This window comes from Sturnira hondurensis, unplaced genomic scaffold, assembly GCF_014824575.4.
Source record: "Sturnira hondurensis isolate 20B ecotype Veracruz unplaced genomic scaffold, ASM1482457v3 Scaffold0006437, whole genome shotgun sequence".
NCBI classification, from domain to species: Eukaryota; Metazoa; Chordata; class Mammalia; order Chiroptera; family Phyllostomidae; genus Sturnira; species Sturnira hondurensis.
Genome location: NW_028079068.1, coordinates 10263310 through 10284300, shown reverse-complemented (window position 1 = coordinate 10284300; position 20991 = coordinate 10263310). Strand labels below are relative to the sequence as shown.

At 43.4% G+C, this 20991-nt stretch overlaps 1 protein-coding gene across 4 annotated transcripts in view; it reads right to left on the bottom strand.

Annotated features, from left to right (window-relative positions):
* Positions 1-2788: 2788 nt before the first annotated feature.
* The window catches only part of TNPO3 (transportin 3), a 98388-nt gene continuing 80185 nt past the window's right edge, over positions 2789-20991 (bottom strand). For all 4 annotated transcript variants that reach the window (XM_037049230.1, XM_037049232.1, XM_037049233.1 and 1 more), the window contains 4 exons: positions 19694-19861; positions 13443-13555; positions 5018-5109; positions 2789-3465 (listed from right to left, as the gene is read on the bottom strand). In XM_037049230.1, coding sequence (XP_036905125.1) covers positions 5049-5109; positions 13443-13555; positions 19694-19861 — 342 coding nt within the window. In that variant the 3' untranslated portion in view covers positions 2789-3465; positions 5018-5048. The remainder of the gene's footprint in view (positions 3466-5017; positions 5110-13442; positions 13556-19693; positions 19862-20991) is intronic.

Sequence of the window (20991 nt, the reverse complement as noted above, 5' to 3'; positions counted from 1 at the left end):
CAGCCAAAGATGTCATTTCATACAGATCTGAGTTGTAGTAGCTAGTTGTGGATGAACACTACCCAAAAGAGGGAACATAACCCATTCCAGAGGTAAAAGGCAGGGCAATGCGTGTTGGAATTCACCGCCCCCTAGCCATGCTAGAATCCCGCCTGGCAGTGCTGGTGCTGAAGCTGGAATCCACACAACACTGATGCTCACAGCCCTGGGAGTGAACACTCAGTGTTTCCCTCACTTCCTCCCCAGCCCTCCTTCGCCAAGTCAATCCTTGTATCCAGGTAAACATTCCCTTTTAACTCAAGACTACTTCCTCTGGCACTGCTTCTCACGGACATGAACAACTGTGCAGCATCCATAGAATAAGAGACGGTATCATGGCTTTTCCCATTTTTGTCACAGGATTTTCTTAGAAGCAACTTTCCTCATTTGTTGAAAATGTATCTCAAAAAAAAATTAGGCACACCTTGTTGCATAATCTTGGATTTTTAACTTCTCTAGATTTTGACTTTCTTTTTTGTAAAACAATTCAGTTAAACCAGGGCCACACAAGGTGGACGTGTATGTTGCATTCAGAAGGTGCCGATGCCATTCGAAAGTGCATGCTTCTTTATGTCTTATTTACCCTATATTCTCAGTTACTGAACTTTATAGAACAGGTACAAGAGCATTTCAAGTCCCTTTCCTTCAGTATAATCTTGTGGAGACTAGCCCCAATGGGTAATCTGCATTTCACATAATCATGACTAAAATTTCTTGGCTAAGGCAATCATGGAGATGAGGGAAAAAATCTGGGGACTTTGTGACTTCAGCAGTTCAGGTGCAAGGCTCTTGCTCTCATTCCAGCAGACAAGGGTACACGGGAACACAGTATGCACATTAGGGTACATGATTGCAAACAGGTCATTTTAATAAATTAATGAATCTTCACTTGAGAATAACTTTTCATTGCTTTTAGAGAGGGGGGTGGAGAGGGAGGGAGAGAGGGAGGGAGACAGAGAGAGAGATAAACATCGACGTGAGAGCAAAACATTGCCTGGTTGCTTACTGGATGAGCCCCATCCAGGGATTGGACCCACCACCTAGGCACATGCCCTAACTGAGGAACGAACAGGTAGCGTCTCAGTTTATGGGATGATGCTCCAACTGAGCCACACCGGCCAGGGCCAAACAGTTCCTTTTTAAATTAAAATTTAAGTGGGTATGCTCGTGCCGCCAGAAAGAAGTAACTATTTTTAAGAACTAGTCTGAAATACTCTGTAAGAGAGCGTGCGCAGTGAGGCCCTGACCCCATGACCAGGATGAGAGCTCTGGGTTCCAAAGGTAGGGCTGTGGAGATGCCGTCGATGTTATGCGAGGAGATGCACAGCACAGACCGGTTTTCAGTGGCCAGAGAGAGCTGGATGAAGCCCTCCACATGTTCTTTCAGTCCCTGGTACAACTTGGTCAGAAAAGCCAAATTCCTTAAACAAAAAAGTCAACCAGCTGCTGTAAGGACCAGGCTTCAAAGTTTTACTGTTTACCCAGAAAATGAGAGGAATGTCTGGGGTACTGTGTTGATCCCCAGTAACTGATCATCTCATTCCAAATACCCTTTCGCAGTTAAATTTTTCCCTCCCTTCCAATAATTCCTCTTTAGAGAATAAAACTAAGCCCCACTGATGTTATGCAAAAAACTCTGTTTCACTGATTTCAAATATTAGATATAGCTCTGCAGTCAAGATTATTAGCTCAAAGCCCAATTACGGTATCACACTGTATACTCACATTTATATAAAAGTCAAGAAAATGCAGACTAATCACAAAGACAGAGAGCAGATCAGAGGCCACCTGGGTATGTGGGAGGGACGGGAGATGCACAGGGAAACCTGGGAGTCAAGAACAGGTTCATTATCTCGGTTGCTAGTGATTTCATAGGTGTATCCTATGTCAAGGCTTATTAACTGTACACCTTGAATATGTGCAGCTTTCTGCATGTCAGCTGTACTTCAGCACAGGCTCTGTTTTGTTTTAAACATCAAATACTCAGGGGTTAGAAAACAATCAATCTACTGGGTGGCCACTGTGGGAAGAACATACCTCATTTCTGATCAACATGCCGAGTGACCCATTCTCTTTTCCGCTGAGGCTATATGGAAAGAGAAATGTAGCATGAAGAGTTTTAGGGCAAACGAGGAGAATAAAAGATGCAGGAAGAGCCACTCCCCTAAAATCGAAGGGTCAGTGGCACTGAGGACAGGGCACTTAAACTCCACCCCCGGACAATCAAATGGCAACTAAGTGGTCCGGCTGCACCGTTTCAGAACTACGAGGCAGCGAAAGGAAGTAAAAACAAACACTGATTAAATTTTAAAAATTTATTTTTCTTTTCTTTTTGTTTTTTTTTTCCATTGCTGATTTGTTCTTAAGATGGCTACAACACCAGCCAGAACAGCGCGCTCACACGTGACGCCTGGGCAGGGCTGCGATTTCTCTAAACAGTAAGATTTGCTTTGGACGTGGCGCGCTCACCTCCTCCCCATGAGGTCAAATAATTTCCACATTTTTAAGTAAAACACAGTTTAGCCCTGTAAACACTTCCCACATCCCCACTCTCTTTTGTTCTCTCATGTCTGTGGGTGACACATTAAAAAAACTCAAACTAAAACTTAGACCATATACTCGTATCCCACTCACCGCAATCTTGGCCCTCCTCTTCGAGGCTGATGGTAACCCCGCATGGAGTGGAAGTGGACTAGGGGACGGGACAGGACAGTCGGGGTTGGGGTGTACATAAGTTTTGGCCCTGGCGGGTCCCAGTATCACTGATGTGGCCATGATACAAAACAGAAAAGGCTCCTTGTTTACCCCTCCCTGTCCAAACAACTCTAAAGGTGGCAAGAAACAGCTGGGGAGGATGGGAGAAATTTCTACTCACTTTGTTAAAAGAGAAGGGGAAATGAGAAAGAAGGGAAGGTGTGTGTGTGAGAAAAGAGAGAGAGAGAGAGAGAGAAACACAATAAAAAACCTTAAGAGGTGATCCTGACCCTTTTCTTCCAGTTGCAGCTATTTAACTCATTTGAACTCCCATTTGACTCGTTTTTTGTCACTGCGTATGCACACACATGTCCATGTGTGCACACGTGCGTGTCATCTGCTACCAGGTGGATGTTTCACTTCTGGTTTCAGTTTAGTTTTCCTTTTTTATTTCCTTAAAATTCTTTTTCCTTTTAGAAACAAGTTCGCCAGGAAACCAGCTCCCCTCCCACCACGCCGGACAGGCTGCAGCCATCTTTTTAAGAACTGTGCTGATTTTCCTTCGCACCCCAAACAGGGACTCCTCAGGATGGCCTCGGAAGGCTGGAGTCTCCCTGTCTGGTGGGATGCCCTGGTGGCGGTGAAGGCCCCTCTGCCACAATGGAGGTTTCTGATTGTGGGACACAGTCTGGTTTTTGTTTTCTTCCTGTCTTCTAATTAAAAAAGACATTCCTGGCAAAAGAGAGAAGAGAGTCAACACCTGTGGTCCAGGAGATAGTGTTTCATAAAGTCAAGGCAGGAGTTTCCCTATTGGCTCAGGCACCTCATCCTGACTTGTCTTGAGAACTCAGTAAAACAAGAAGTTGGATTTGTCACTTGTGACGTCAAGGGAGCCACTGCTGTAATGGAACACCACCTCTGGGGCTCTGCTGCCCCTCGGGGTGCTGCGGGAACTGGGGCTGGTAGGTGGGGGGCAGAGGCTCGGCCAGTAGTTCTAGGATGCCCACTCGACACCAACCAGAAAATCTCCACCTCATTCTATTTAAATATTGGGGTTTCATGTAAGATTTTATTTTAAACGAAGGCTTTGCCTCCTGCTAAAAAAAAAAAGTTTAAAAACCAATGCTCCCATCTCTCTGGAAAAGGACAGTATTGCAAAAGTATCAGGCAGAGTGGTTACAGGTGTTAAGTAGAGGGCTCTGCACCACAATGTCTGTATCTGAGTTGTGGCTCTATCTGTACTGACCGCGGCATCAAGTGGATTAACATCTTGCAACCTCAATTTCCTCCTTTGTAAAATGGGAGTAATAATGGTAACTACCCCAGAGAAACTGGACGCGGGTTATCTTAGTTCATACACATCAAGCATGTGGCACAGTACCTGATACACAGCAATGTTCGCTACGACCATTCCCAGCTGTCCACCCAAAGCGTATCACTGTTAGCTTCTACAGACACTGTAAAACCTACGAGTCCAGATGATACCACTACTCACTAAAGAACCAAAGCACTGAAAAAACGCCTGGTGTGGTGAGGCCTCGAGGAGCAGCACCTCACCTACTACTGCATTTCATCTCAGAAGCCACCAATGAGTGCTGTACATGCACAGAGGGTTGACTCCTGGCAAAATAAATTCTGCCTAAGACGTCAAAGGGCAGGCTTGGTGGCATCCAAATCCCGCTACCCAGTCCTTTCTTCAGCTCAGCTTCTTCCTTTGCATGAGAATCAGGAGACAGGAAGCACGGGGAGAAAACTGATGATCAGGAGCTCCACGGAGATGCAGCTCTTTCCCGGCCCTCTGCCTCAGCCCAAACCTGCCATTTCCGTGTTCCCATTGTGAAAGTAGTAAGAATAAGCATGTTTGCTCATTAAATCTGAAAGGTCAGTTTGGGAGAGGAGTACTAACATGGGAAACCTGAGGTTGGCACTGCTCTCACCAAAGTAGCCAGGTTAAAAAAGACTTACTTGTTTGTTAACCATAGACACTTACAGTCCTAGAAGTGTCTGTAAGAGGAAGAGGGGGAGGAATTTTTTTGGAGATATTCTGCAACAGTAACTTCCTTAGGGGGGTGAAGTGGCACCCAAAAGAAGCTGCCGGTTATCTGGCTGCGCTGGCTCAAGGAAATCAGGGCCCTGCATCACCCAGCTGCTCCGAAGTGTTAAATTGTTGGGTCTTTCTCCGACTCCAGCTGTTGTGCTAGTCCCGTGATGGGCGTTAAAAACCTATGTCCTCGCCCAGCACCCCTGACAGCCCGAGGAAACCCGGGAACTGAGTGGCACTCACCTGGGTGACAGGCACAGTGCAGGAGCATGAGCTATCGAAACAACCTGGTGAAGTCTCGCAAGGCCCAGCAAACTTGTTTACATTCCTCAGCACTGGAAGAGAAAAGGGAGGTTGGTCCCGAACTGATGACAAAGACTTACCTCAGAAAAACACCTGCAACATGGACTATGCTTCCCATCTTTCTGAAACTCAAGGGGGAATATGAACTATTGGATAGGAGAATAACTGTAAACTGTGTGGTCCTTAGAGAACAGGCTCTGGAGAAGAACTGCCCAGGTCGGAACCCTGTGGCCTTGAGCAAGTTACCAACCTTCCTCACTTCCTTCCCCTGCTGTCTACCTCCTAACACCCTGAGAATTAAAACAAAATCTCCTTATAAATGCAAAGTGCTTAGGGTAATAGAGCAGTGAAGAAAATTAGTATTCAACAGTTCTGCCTACAATACTTTAACTAAAACTTTGACATAAATACAAGAAAGCCAGAAACTCCAAAGTAAAAAAAAGCAAGCATATTCACCTAAGGCCAATTATTTTAATACTATGAACTGAGTTAACTTAGTACCCTGGTTTCCTCATTCTCCTCCAAAGGCAGATTTTGTTTACAAAGCCCAGTCCAGCAACGGAGATTCTATCAGTCATCGATTTTCTAGTTGAACAGGCTGCGCCTGTGGGGGGAGGAAGCAGGTCCCCAGGCAAACGCACAGAGATGCTGAAGTGGTATGGACAGCCCAATAGTGTCTGACCCTGGTTTTTCAAAAGGCCTCCTTTGTCCAAAGGGCGGAAAAGGAAGCACTTTTATATGGTCACCTTTCTGTGGCCCTGTTTGGTTTGGAAAAACTCAGGGACCACAGCCTACAGCCTAGGATTCCATGTGAGAAGAAAGTTCCCTCTCCTCTTTGTAATGATTAAATGTTAACAGTGATCCAAAAGAAAAGGAGAAATGAGAGCTAGCCCCTTTAGTGCCCACATCTGGATTTCCTCACCTATCGTAAGGTCTGAACCATCATTAAGAACCTTGATTTAGACTGCAGGACTTGATTCAATGGAATACCTCCCCAAACTTTATTTTAGTCTGTCTCCACTCTAAAAATATAATGAGAATGAGGAAGGTGTTCTGGTTTTATCAGAATTCTGCCATTTGCTCTTTGCGAATGGTAAAGAGCAAATTAATATGTTTGCTATTAATGTTTCAATAAGAGCATGACACATCTCAGTCTCCTTCCAAACCAACACACTGTGAAGAAGGCAGCTGTAGTGAGCGAATGCCCACACCACTACGTTCCCAATGTCACAGAGGAGGAAGATACTTGACCCAAGAGAAGCTGCCATGTGGCATGTTGTAAGAAACCAAGACCATAGAAAACAGTTAAACTAGCTGGAGAGTCGAGATTCTTTTACTATCCTGATGTCGTACATGTTTTAAATTCTATCCTTCTTTAACCAGAGATCTTGGTTTAACCTGGGTGAGAAATGAGAACTCCATCCTTAGCCTCTTTTGTGACACATGAGAAAATGCACTGAAACGCAAGGACGGGAGAGCCGTGGCGAGACGGGGTGGAACGAGAGCTGGGTCACAGTGTCGCAGCTCCGCTCACTTCCTGCTCCCAACCCTGCCAGCACCTGTGTTGTTGGTGGCTTCAGCCAAATGTTTAACTTAAGTGCCCTTGGTGATTAAGCCCAAAGAAATGGATTTTAAAAAACCTTCTAAAAGCTAGGTTGCCACTATTTTTTTGGTTCAATTTTCTGGCTTCTAGTCACACAATCCTAACCTCTCCATGATACCCTTTTTTAAAAAAAAAGATTTTATGTATTTATTTTTAGAGAGAGGGGAAGGGAAGGAGATACAGAGGAAGAGAAACATCAATGTGTGGCTGCCTCTTGCACATCCCTTACTGGGGACCTGGCCCACAACCCAGGCATGTGCCTGACTGGGAATCGAACCGATGGCCCTTTGGTTCGCAGGCCTGCACCCAGTCCGCTAAACTACACCAGCCAGGGCCTGTCCACTGTACTTTGATGAGAGTCAGAATATACGCCAAGACAGAGAAATGGGAAATGATGGCAGGATTTCTTCTAGTCATCATCAGTGGTGTTTGAAAAGTAAAAATGGTATTTTAGAATGAAAAAACCCAGCTTTCTTCAAGTTGACCATCTAAAAATGCTAAGGAATTAATTAATTACCAGTACTATTTGAAACACAGGCTTGGACTTGCTGAAATGAAACCGAACCAGTTCCCCTCCCTGCTAGCCTGGCAAACAAGGCAGCATGTTGAGGCAGGAGTTACAGGACCTTACAACCAAAAGGGAGACCGAGTCATGCATGGAACAGAAGGTTCAAGGGCAAAACACATACTAAAGAAAGAGAATTACTAAGAGGAGGTGAGCAATCTCAAATCCTTTCTCTAGCACCTCGACCCCACCCCTTACTTCTGCTCACCCCCGACCACCACGTCACAGCCTGCCGGAGGAGGAGCTGCAGAACCTGTTCAGCTACGAGACCAAGTGGGCCAGACTGGTGGTGCGCCCTGTCTCCCCGTATCACAGGGCAAAGATTACACAGGTTTTTGGTCACAGCACCGCATTATTTAGGTTCCTCTTCCTTGCCCCAAGATTTCAATTAAATTAGGGAATGTCTATAGCTTTTATTTCAGACTCACTCTATCGTTCTACCTGTCATATATTAGCCCAAGTGAAGGCATACGAGCTTGGTGGAGACTTACTCTACAATGAGTGGGTGGCTGCCTTCAAGCTGGCAGGAAACATGCCCCAGCTAGTTCTGTAAGCACATAATGACATTCTGGCAGATTCTTTTCCAAGGAGAAAGTTACCATTCACTGATCACCTACTATATGCCAGATCTCTAGATTTTCACTAGGTATCTCATAGCAGCCCTATAAGATAGGTAGTACTAACTCTATTTTACAGATGAATAAGTTAAGAGTAATAGCCAGTAAGTGGCAAGATTCAAACCAACATCCTTGGCTCTAAGCCCAGTCCTTTGTGGGTTTTCCCCAGGCTCCCAGTTGCTCTGTGGAGATGAGTCAATAGGATCTTGCCCTTCAACTGACCAACACTAGATGGAACAGAGCAAAACAAAAGCAGAGAAAGCAACTGTTATACCTCTTTCCCCTGAGACACCTTATAGGTGGAATACTACTTCTGCTGGGAGGATGCATAGTAAAAATAAATAAAATAACTTTCTAAGGTTACCCCGTCAATATACGCCTCCTTAGTAGAGGGGAAATCCCCTTTTCTGGCAAAATGTGTCACAAAGGCAGGCAGTCACATGCTACTTCCCAGTCATGCATGTCACTTGATCTGTGGCCAAAAGTCAGTTACTTCTGAGGCGTGAAATTAAGTCACTTAGTAAACTACTAAATAGTACTCAAAGGTTTCGGATTTTAACCTCAACAAAATTACTGGATATATATATACTCTGCAAGATAAGAAAGTAAACCATTTTGAAAAATGACATCAATACTTCAAGATGGCCGCATAGGTAAATGCAATACTCAAAGCCTCCCCACGACCACATCTGAATTATAACTAAACTACAGAAACATTCAGAACTGCCTGAAATCCAGCTGAACAGATGTCCTACAACAGAGATTTAAAGAAGCCACATCGAGGCTGGTAGGAAGGGTGCAGACACAGACTGGGCTGGTCCACACCCATGTGCGGCAGGTAAAAATTGGGAGTGGTATCTCACCTTCAGAACCCGCCCTATCCCCCAAGTGCAAGGGGTCCCAGGCCCACACCAGTCCTCCCAACCCAGGGTTTCCAGGGACAGGAGGAGAAGTCCCCCCTCCTGACTGATTGTAAAATCCAGCAGGGACTGAGGCTGAGAGATAGAGAGGGTTTCTGGAGTTCCAGCCAGTTCCTCTTAAAGGGCCTGCTGACTCACTCCCTCTGAGCTCCAGCATTGAGGCAACAGCTTGAAAGGAATGGGGGACATATACAGAGGAACTGAATTATCTGGCATCAGGGCAGGAGATGGCAGGCCAGCTTTCTGCCAGATGCCATTGCTCCTTTTCTGAGGCCTCCCCCACAGAGCCAGCAGGTGGGCGCCATACGTGAATCCCCACCAACCCCACTCACATTCTTCATGCCCTGGTGATTCCCTGAGACCTACTCCTTCCAACTTGCAGGTTCACCCAAGCTATTTCCAGTGGCTTTTCCACAAAAACGGCTTCTCTTGCCTCATGCTTTAAACTTTCCTAAAATCTCTCAAATAAGCAGTATCTCACCTCTGTGTACCCCATACCTCTTGCTAAGTGGCCCCAGGCCCAGCACTAGTGGCAGCTAGCCTTGGTTCACACCTTGGCCTCTCCTGGTCATCTCCAAGCCCAGCACAGGTAGCAGCCATCTGCAGACCACTCTGGAGCTCATGCTGGGTGGACCCAGGCAGGGCACAGGTGGTGGGTGACCTTGTATCTCCCAGGAGGGCTCAGAGCCAGTGCACCTGGTGGACAGCTTGAGATCACACTGGATTAAAACCCTACCACCTCCATGAGTGACACACTCAAGAGGTGGACTCGGTGAGCACCAAAGCCCCACTGAAGCAAGGCTTGCTCTGTAGAGTCAACTCCTGCACAGCAACTCCTCTGCCACAGTTGCAGCCAGGCCTCACAGCTGATTGGCTGGGGGCACAATCCACCCCAGTGACGCCAACAGGAATCAAGGCTCAACCACAAGAGGACAATGCATGCAGCTCATATAGGAGCACACCTGGAACAGCCAGCTCAGGTGACTGGGGCGGCTGCAGCAGTGCCCATCCTACCAAGTCCAGGAGATACAGCAGTTTGCCTAGCGTATGGAAACAAACCTAGGGAATCAGCCAAGATGCGGAGACAAAGAGGTCTCGAAGGAATAGGAAAAAAATCTCCAGGAAAAGAACTCAAAGAAATGGAGGCAAGCAAACTACCAGATACTGAGTTCAAAACAATGGTTATAAGATGCTCAAGGACTTAAGTAAAAACTTCAAGGAACTTAGAACTCCAACAGGATGAAAAGAAAAAAGCCACATAGAAATCATAAAAAAGAACCAGTCAGAAATGAAGGATACACTAACCGAAATGAAGAAAATTTACAGGGAATCAACAGTAGAGTAGATGAAGCTGAGAATCAAATCAGTGATTTTGCATTTAAGGAAACAAACAAACAAACCTAATCAGAATAGCAAAAAGAAAAAAGGAGTCCAAAAAAATTTAAAAATGAGGATAGTGTAAGGAGCCTCTAGGACAACTTGCATCATGGGGATGCCAGAAGGAGAATAGAAAGAGCAAGAAATTGGAAACCTATTTAAAAAAATTCCCTAACCTGGTAAAGAAAACAGACACAGAAGTCCAGGAAGCATAGAGAGTTCCAAACAAGATGAACCCACAGAAACCCACACAAAGACATATCATAATTAACATGCAAAAGGTCAAAGAGAGAATCTTAAAAGTAGTAAGAAAAAAGCAGTTAGTTATCTAACAAGGGTGTTCCCACAAGCTGATTTCTCAAGGGAAACTTTGCAGGCCAGAAGAAAGTGTCAAGAAATATTCAAAGTGATGAAAAGCAAGGACCTACAACCAAGATTACTATACCCATGAAATCTATCATTCAGAATCAAAGGACATATAAAGAGCTTCCCAGACAAGAAAAAGCTAAAGAAGTTCATCACCACCAAGCAAGAATTACATGACATGTTAAAGAATCTTCTTTATGAAGGAAAAACAAAGAAAAAAAGTAAGAACAATAATATGGCAAAATAAATATGTATCTATCAAGAACAGAACCTAAAAAACAAAATAAATACACAAACAGAACAGAAAGAGGCTCATAGAGAGAACATGTTGACAGTTGCCAGATGGGAGGGGAGTTGGGGGGAATGGATGGAAAACGTGAAGGGATTAAGAAGTACAAACTGGTTATTAAAGAATGGTCATGGGGATGAAAAGTACAGAATAGGAAATACAGTCAATAATATTCTAGTAACTACGTATGGTGTCAGACAGGTATAGATTTATTGGAATGATCACTTAATAAATTAGTAACATCTAATCACTGGGGTATACACCTGAAACTAAGACAACGTTCTATGTCAACTGTACTTGAAAAATAAGAAAGGATATTAGAAAATTAAAAAAGAGAAGAAAAAATGACATTAACAAATCAATTCTCAGAAAAGAAGATTAGCTCTTGTATCATTACCTAAAATTTATTTTTTCTCACTTTTAAAAACTGGGTCTGGTTTTAATTGTAAAACTATAAAACCCTTAGAAGAAAACATAGGGGAAAAGTTTTGCGACATTAGATTTCATAGTGATTTCTTGCATATGACAAAAAAAGCACAGGCAACAAAAATACAAACAGATATAGAGAAACAAGACCCTTGTACACTATTGGTGGGAACATGAAATGGCTGCTATGGAAAACAGTATGGAGGTTCCTCAAAAAATTACATAAAATTGCCACATAATGCAGCAGTTCCACATCCAGATATATATCTAAAAAAATTGAAAGCAGGGCCTTGAAGTATTTGTATACTCATGTTCACAGCAGCATTATTCAAATAGTCAAGAGGTGGAAGCAATCCAAATACCCATCAGCAGATGAATGAATAAATAGATTCGGGTATGCATATACAATGAAATGTTCTTCAGTCTTAACATATTTTCACACATGCTTCAACATGGATGAACCTGAGGACATTATGCTAACAGAGTCACAAAAGAAGACATAAATGCTGTATGATGTCACTTGCATGAAGTATCTAGAGTAATCAAATTAAAAAAAAAACAACCACAAAGCAGAATGATGGTTGCCAGGGCAGGCGGGAGCAGAGAATGGGCATAGTTTCAGGTTTGCAAGATGGAAAAATTCTAGAGATTCACAACAATGTGAATGTACTGTACACTTACAGTGGTTAAGATGATAAATTGTGTGTATTTTATCACAACTAAAAATAGAAAACCTTAAGTGCAAATTAGCTTATATGATACTGTTATTTTCCCCCTTACATCTTATTTTTCTGTGTCATATGCATTTTTCTTTTTTTTTTAAAAGTGCTTGATTACTAGTATAGAGACACTGTTAATTATATAACTGTTCTCCACTGATGGGCAATTGGATTACTTCCATTTTTTCCCACTCTTATCAACCTTGCTGCAATACTCATTCTTGGACTTACAGATCATTCCACAACTATATGAATATAAGCCATGGTCTACAATTTAGCCAAAATTCTAAAGACCCTAGACACAAAAAGAAGTATCAGGGCAGGGCAACACACACAATCCAATTTAATTTGCTGTCACAAATATTATCAAGGACCATAAAAGTCTCATAACTGACACAGTGATTTTAATGAAAGTGGTCATTGCCCTGGCTGGTGTAGCTCAGTGCATTGAGCGCGGGCCTGCGAACCACACGATCGCAGTTCGATTCCCAGTCAGGGCAAATGCCTGGGTTGCGGGCCAGTTCCCATCAGGGGATGCACGAGAGGCAACCACACATTGATATTTCTCTCCCTCTCTCTTTCCCTTCCCCTCTAAAGATAAATAAATAATATCTTAAAAAAAGAATGCTAATTATTAATCAAGGTTTAACTGTTCTTCCTTTTTTCTTCCCATAGGAAAAAAAAAAAAGACAGTGGTCAAAAGAAGGAAAGGCTAGACTTTCCCTATTATCTATACGATACTAAAAAAAATGAAACAAACAAACAAAACAAAATCTCTACTAATAGCAGTACTGTAATGAAATTAGGCAATACCCGTATAGCCCAGCAATTAGAAAGCTATATAAAATGTTTATTACATTAACCGTAAAATAACACTCTTATGTACTCTTAACATTTTAACGGAACTGTAAGTAAGTAGCTCACAGGCCTAACGCGTCCCAGAGAAATGTTATGTTTGGTCTGCACGAAAGCAAGATTTGAGTATCTCGAGGCATGGCAAAAGCCACCCAGTTTACTGCGGTTTACATCACTCCGTGTGTTCCAACCCACACTCCACCTACTCAGGCACCTGCATTCTTGACCCCTGAACAGTAAGGCGAACTGAGGAGGACTTCCAAAAGAAAACAGACCTCCTGCAGGGTAGTGTGCTGCTCAGTGTGTCTCCTTTGGAAGAAATAATGCTTCCACGGACTCACTGAGATCTTTTAACAGTTAATGAATAAGAGCACGGTAAAACCAACACACAAATCTACCCCATGGCGATCTTTTCCCCAAGACTGGCTTCCATGGACAATCTCTGCAATTCAAGGCTACATGGACACTAAATCATGAGTATACAAAGGCACACACACACAAAAATACTCTCGGGCAGTTCTGAAACTAAGATGGCAATAAGAAACAGGAATATAATTTTTTCTATACACCCCAGCTGCTGTTCACATTCCTTAAAAAAAAACAAAGAAAACAAAAAACCGTCACTCACCTAGTGACTTGTTTGTGGAAATCTGTGAGTTGCTTGTGTGTCACTGTGACGGCTCCCACAGTTGTTTCTTTTGGCAAACCTTTCAAGGAGTTCTCTAACCATCGGCAGAAAGTCTGCACCGAGAAGAGGAATACGCGATTTTAAGGGAGGCAGGGCTCACTCAACTGGGACTCTACAGGTAATAACACAAACCCACAGGTTTTCCTTAGTAGCATTAGTTCCTTCAGACCTAGAAGTGAATACGAAAATTTAAAAAGTACTATCTTTAGGCCTTCCAACCCTCTGGGGGTTGGAATCAGCTACAAAGGCAAGCCCAGACTTCCCTTCAAAGAGGCAGCAGGCATCATTTCAGAAAGAGCCTTGTACCTCGGAAGGGAAGTATTTTCTGGATGAGGCTACTGTTCTGTTCCTGTTATTAAACTTATGTAATATTTTAAAAAATTAAATAGCTGCTAGAAATCTCTTGAGCATAAAGATCAAAGGCAATCAAAGCAAAGGTTCAGGTACCAGAAAGCAGACAAAAAGTATAGTAAGCAAAGGTGTCAAAAAAGTATGTACATAATATGAATCCAGAAATTCAAGTATTTTAAGGTCATCTCTCTCAGTAGAGGTCATATCAATAAGTTCCTTTGTGTTACCTGCTCCTTTTGGGGGTTAGAAAGTTCTTCCGTTGTTCAGTTCACTCTTGTTGCTATTTAAAAGAATTTACTTATATCCAAACAAGATCTCTTTATACCTTTCATACACACTAAAATGCCTGGCCCTCACACCCCTTCCTTCCTCGTCAAACTAAAAATCAAAATTCTAGAGACTTCCTCTGGTTCCTTATTTTCAGTTAAATTGTTCTTTGAGTTCTAATTTTTCTTCATTTTTTAAAAATATATTTTATTGATAATACCATTACAGTTGTTTTATTCCCCCCCTTCATTCCCCTCCATCCACACACTCCCTCCCCCACCATTCTCCCCCGCCCTAGTTTATAACCTCGTTTCTCAAGTTCTTTAGATTCTATATTTCCCCCACTATTCTCGCCCTCCCCCCTATCTATTTTCTACCTACTCTCTATGCTATTTTCTGTACCTTATCCCCGCTTCTCCTCCTCCCACCCCCCTGTTGTTAATCCTCCATGTGTTCTTCATTTCTATGGTTCCACTCCTGATCTAGCTGTCCTCTTGGTTTGCTTTTGTTTTAGGTGTGGTTGTTAATAACTGTGTGTTTGCTGTCCTTTCACTGTTCATATTTTTCATCTTCTTTTTCTTATATAAGTCCCTTTAGCATTTCATATAATAAGGGCTTGGTGATGATGAACTCCTTGAACTTGACCTTATCTGAGAAGCACTTTATCTGTCCTTCCATTCTAAATGAAAGTTTTGCTGGATAAAGCAATCTTGGCTGTAGGTCTTTGGATTTCATGACTTGGAATACTTCTTTCCAGCCCCTTCTTGCCTGTAAGGTCTCTTTTGAGAAATCCGCTGACAGTCTGATGGGTACTCCTTTGTAGGTGACTGTCCCCTTATCCCTTGATGCTTCTAGGATTCTCTCCTTCATTTTAGTCTTGGCTAATGTAATTATGATGTGCCTTGGTGTGTTCCTTCTTGGGTCCAACTTCTTTGGGACTCTCTGAGCTTCCTGGATTTCCTGGAAGTCTATTTCCTTTGCCAGACTGGGGAAGTTCTCCTTTATTATTTGTTCAAATACGTTTTCCACTCGTGGCTGTTTCTTTCCCCCTTCTGGTACCCCTATAATCCGGATGTTGGAACGTTTAAAGATGTCCTGGAGGTTCCTAAGCCTCTCCTCATTGTTTTGAATTCTCATTTCTTCATTCCTTTCTGGTTGGATGTTTCGTTCTTCCTTCTGGTCCATTCCATTGATTTGAGTCCCAGTTTCCTTTCCATCACTATTTGTTTCCTGGACATCTCCCTTCATTTCAATTAGTTTAGCCTTCATATGTCCCTCTAATTTGTGACTATAATCAACCAGTTCTGTGAGCATCCTGATAAACAGTGTCTTGAACTGTGCATCTGAGAGGCTGGCAATCTGTTGGTCGCTTAGAGTTATTGGCTCTGGGACTTTGAGTTCTTCTTGCGCCATCTTTTGGGCCGTTCGTGCCTCTTACGTAGCAGGATCGGAGCCCTAGGTGTTCACCAGAGCAGGGCAACTCAGTTGCTGGGTTGTGATGCTGTATGTGGGGGCGGGGTCAAAGAGGAACGACGGCGTCCCGTCTGCTGCCTCCTGCCCCCACAGATGGCCAGTGCCGCAGCTGCCACCGTCACCTGGGCCCATGCATTTCATCCCACTGCAGGGGAGTGTGCCACTGCCGTCAGCCCTCCACCACTGGGTTCGCCCACTGGGGCCTGTGTGGTCCGTCTCACTGTGCGCGAATATGCGACCGCGGTCAGTCTGCCCCACATCCTGACTGGGTCCGGGCTACTTGTGTGCCTAGGTTGGGGGATCTTTTCTGCCCGACCCTGCTCCGCTGCTGGCTCCACCCCTCTTACCGTTGGGGTTGAACAGTTAGTTGTTGTCGGACTTCCGTATAATTCAATTTTCTGTTCTTTGGCTGTGTCTTTGTTCTCCAAACCTTTGTTGTATTCAAACTTGGTTGTGGGAGAAGGCACAGTGTTTCCACCTATGCCTCCATCTTGGCGGAAGTCTCCTAATTTTTCTTCATTTTTTAAAAGATTTTATTTCTTTTTAGAGGAGAAGGGAGGGAGAAAGAAGGGGAGAGAAACATTGATGTGTGAAAGAAAGATTGATGGCTTGCCTTTTGCACGCCCCCAACTAGGGACCTGGCCAGCAAACCAGGCATGTGCCCTGACTGGGAATCAAACTGGAGACCAAACTGGGAACCTGTTGTTTGGCAGGCCAGTGCTCAATCCACTGAGACACGACAATGGAGTTCTTTTATGTCTTTCTTAAGTAAGATGCATACTTTGGTTACAGTTTTCAGCTAATTTTTTTACATTATATGTTTTCCCATTATGTTAATTTATGATAACAAACCAGAGCACAAGTAAATATTCTACTAAGAATGCTTAAAAAAATACTGCATGGCAGTGCATTCTCCCTCCTGGAAAGACGCCTGTGCCTTACCCTCACTCTATTCCTTCCTCTAGGCCCATTACCTTTATCTTTTTTCTCTAAGCTCCAAAGGCCCTTCTTTTGCCTTTGTAACCTGTTTCCTGGAGCCCATTTCTTCTACAGCTCATTTCTTTCACTTCTGTGACTTTCTAAATAAACTTTCTCTTACAGTTTGAGTCTTGGCTCTGAATCCTTCCTCAACCAGAACTCAAGCATCGAGGTTGCTGAACTGAGGTCTGGTCTGACTCTACCTGTGTAACACCTGGTGCCATTTTCTTTGTCAATAGTGTTATCATCAGTAAGGATGTGATGAGACCATTAGGATCTGTGCCACTGCACTGGATTAGACAGGAAACAAGTGCAATAAACCCTCATGTACAGGGAATTCAAAACTATTTGCAGAAAGTTCATAATAGGACTCACATCAACTAGAGTTAACAGACCAAGAACAAAGAAGTGTCACAATCTTTGCTGGACCCCTGCTGGTGCCCAGATGTCTGTGGCCCACAATCCCCTCTTGTCCTTCCCACTTCTCCTTCACCTGACAGCCAAGAAAGTTGAGCTCTGTACTTTCTTAAGATGGATTTGAGTCACAACTAAGTCTCCCATCTTCTTGGTTGGCACCTTTTCCATCAACAAACCTTTCCTTACTTAAAAAAAAAAAAAAGTACTGCACAATTTTCCAAATGTATCCCTCAAGGAAGACAACACTGTATTCAAACAAAAAAAGACAAGCAGGGGCAAAAGATTCAGGAAGAATCCTTAACTGACAAAGTTTTAGTATCCAAAAACCGCTCAAAAGTTAACTATAGTAGCCCACCCCCCCAACAAAAACATTAAGAAACTAAATTTGGCCCCAGCTGGTATGTCTCAGTGGATTAAGCACTGGCCTATGAACCAAAGGGTCGCCGGTTCAATTCCCACTCAGGGCACATGTCTGGGTTGTAGGCCAAGTTGTGCTCCCATTAGGGGGCACCTGGCAGGCACATTGATATTTCTCCCTCTTTCCCTTTCCCTCTCTCTAAATAAAATAAAACCCCCTAAAAACCAAAAATTAATTAGCTAGCATATAATGAGCCCCGTCACTTTTTATTAGTAAAGGACATCTGAAAAATTAGGTTGAAAATACTGACTTAATTTGTCACAGGTGGGTATCCAACAAAGCAAGGGGGGGAAGAGGAAAGCGCTTAAACAGTTCACTCAAGTCAAGAGACAAATCTGGTGTGTCATCTTCTATTGAAAATTTTGTGAACTCTGAAAACCGTATGATTAAAAAAATACAAGAATGTAAATTTCCCTTGGACTTAAATCCTTAGTTACAGTTTTAATTAGTTTGTTTATAGGGTATAGACAACCCAAATTTATGTAAGAGTTCCTTTTGTAGTTGATGTTTATAGAAAACCATAAATTTATTTTTTAAAATTTATTTATTTTTAGAGACAGGATCAGGGAGGGAGAAAGAGAGGGGAGAGAAACACCGATCGGTTACCTCTCCCACGCCCCAAACCAGGGACTGGCCTGCATACCCAGGTACATGTCCTGACTGGGAATCAAACAGAAGACCTCTTGGTTCATAGGTCGGTGCTCAATCCACTGAGCCACCCGGTCAGGGTGAAAACCATCACTTTAAATTGCTTGACAATGCATGGGTCTACAGTAAACTGTTCAGTGCACACAGCTACCTGGTTTCTGTTCCTGCCCAAATCTGCTGTTTTCATTTTCTTCTTCTGTTAGCATTTAACTGTTTACAAATCAAGAATGTTTTTTTGCAAAATCAAAATTATATATTGTCTTTTGTTACCTGGGAATCAAGCACATTTGTAAAAAAGTGAAAAAGTATGGAAATTTTCTTTCTCATGTCAAGGACTTTTGGAATTAAAGTTGTTGGTCCCCAGGTTCACAGAGAACTTTCTGTAGGAAAACAGGCCCCACCCCCATTAGACTGAAAGAGCACACGTAGTGAACAACCAGCAATGGGTACCGTTGGTACAACTTATTTGTTTATAAGCACCTGAGCTGGTATGGAAGAACTGCAGAGCTATTTGATAAAACCAGTCTCGAAGGAGCCTCACAGAGTTTGATATGTAAGAATTAAACTACACATGGCTGTTTCTGAAGTACAAACCTAACAAAAATGTAAGAAATCTATTAAGCATCCATCCTACATTTGATTGTTTTTTTTGTTTGAGCCAAAGGTCAAGTAAAGCATAGGCCACTAAGACAGTCACTGAATACTGGAGATGAACATACCAGATCGGGCAGAGACTCTGGCCCAGTCATATTCAGTCTGATAGTAAAAGAGCACTATCGTTTGTGAAACTGCTGAAATTGAGGCTAAGAACTGCCATCAATGATACATAGCAGGACATAATGTTAAGATGTACGTGGACTTCAAAATTCTAAGATACTCATGTATCTGGATTTTCCTCTTCTGGAAGACAGCTCACTTTAACTAGATCCAACTGGGCACTTTTTGGAACTGTTTTTATATTAATATTAAAAATTATAAATCCTACTTTAAAAATAATTTATACGCTGTTATACCTTAGCACTACACTCAAAACTTTCACGCAGTACACATAATGAGATTTATGATCACATGGGCCCAGGACTGAAATCTTTTGGACATTACTGGATAGTGTAAAAAATACCGCCATGTTTAGGTGATGAAGAACTTGGCTGGAGAATAAAGACAGGAAGCAAATAAATCTAACAAGGAAAGAAATCCAAATATATAATGTGGGCCAGTTTTATATCTATATGCCTTCAAACGCTCTCACTAGATGTATTACCAGGGAACCATACATTATTATCTAAGGAGCATGAAGTGAATTAACACTGAATAACATGTAATATTATACAAGCGGTTTTTGGGCATTTCCCACAAGTGAACCAATTTTTCACTTGATGGCCACAGAGCTGGAGTCAATGCTTTGTATGCACTCCTGGTAATACATAAGCTTTAGGACAGTGACAAATATTTGTTTTCGAGAAGCCAGTGATGAATTAATGGCCTCATATAGGCCCTTCCATCTAACAAATAAATTGAGCAATATGCCTACATTAGGTTTCATGAACGTACAACAGGGCTGGTTTCAAAGTTATAGTTGGCTGCAGAAAACTGAAGTTTGGGGCTGGGAGAAATGGGTTCCTACGGAAACTAATCTTACCGGTCTGTCAACCTGCATGATCTCCCAGAGCACTTCGGCCACGTCCGGCAGGGTGTATGGGGGGAGACAAAAGCAGCACGTGTGGAGCAGCTGGCTTACAAGCTGCTGTCCAAGCTGGTTCATCACCTGTCCAATCAGTTCTTTCCGTAATTCAAAGTCGTCTTCGTGCTGTCAGAAGACAGAAGCAATGGGTAAGTTCTAATTTCAACATTCCAAATAACAAGTATTCTTTTTCCTTTAATTAGTACAGCACTTTTTAACTGGTGTGCTGTAGGAATTTTTAAAACACTCAATACTTGACTATTTAGTCAGGGGCACTGACCTCTTTTCCCTGGGATTGTCAAATAAAAACATCAGAACTTCCTACATCAGTCAAGACACAGGTGTAGGTAAATGCAGCTCGCCTCCTTGCACAACCACAGCAAAATCACAGCTAAACTACAGAACAAATCTCACTCAGAGCAGTCAGAAAATCAAGCTGTATAGGAGTATGACAACTAAGGAATGAAACCACATTCATCCAGACAGGCGTGTGGGACAGAGGGCTGGAGAAGCAGAGATCCGGAACTGGGGAACTGGCTGGTTCCAAACCCACGTGTGGTGGACATGAAACAGAGGGATATCTCAGGAGTGAGGGATCCCAGCCCCACACCAGACTATCCAGCCCTGTGTCCCAGTGCCAGAAAGATAAGTCCCCATAAATTGTGGCTATAAAATCCAGTGGGGGGTTGGATCAGAGGAAGCGACTATGAATTCTCAGTGCTCTCCTCTTAAAGGGCCTCATACCGCACACGGACTTATATGGACTCACTTCCTCTGGGCTCAAGCACCCAGGCAACACCTTGAAGGGAACCTGTGGCACACGGGGAGGAACTGAAGGCCTGGCATCAGGGCGAGAGCTGAGGGAGAGCCTCCTCCCAAAGAAAACTGCAGACAGTGGCCCTGGTACCTTTTCTGAGCTTTCCCACACACAGAGCCATGGTATGGAGGCACATATCTGAATCTCCATCAAGCTGGCTCACACAGAAACCCTCCCCCTGACAAGTACCTAAGGGTCCACCCCATCCAACTTACGGGCCCACCCAAGCAAACCTCCCACCCTGGTAACAGTAGCTTTTCCATATGAAGGGCTGGGCCAGGTGCAGGCTTCAGACCTTCCTAAATCCACTCACACAAGCAACACCTGAGCCCAGCCCTGTACCTCTCAATGAGTAGCCCCAGACCCCTGCAACAGCAGCAGCCAGCCACCTGCAGATGACTTCACAGCTTATGCCAAGGGGCCCCGGACAGAACACAGG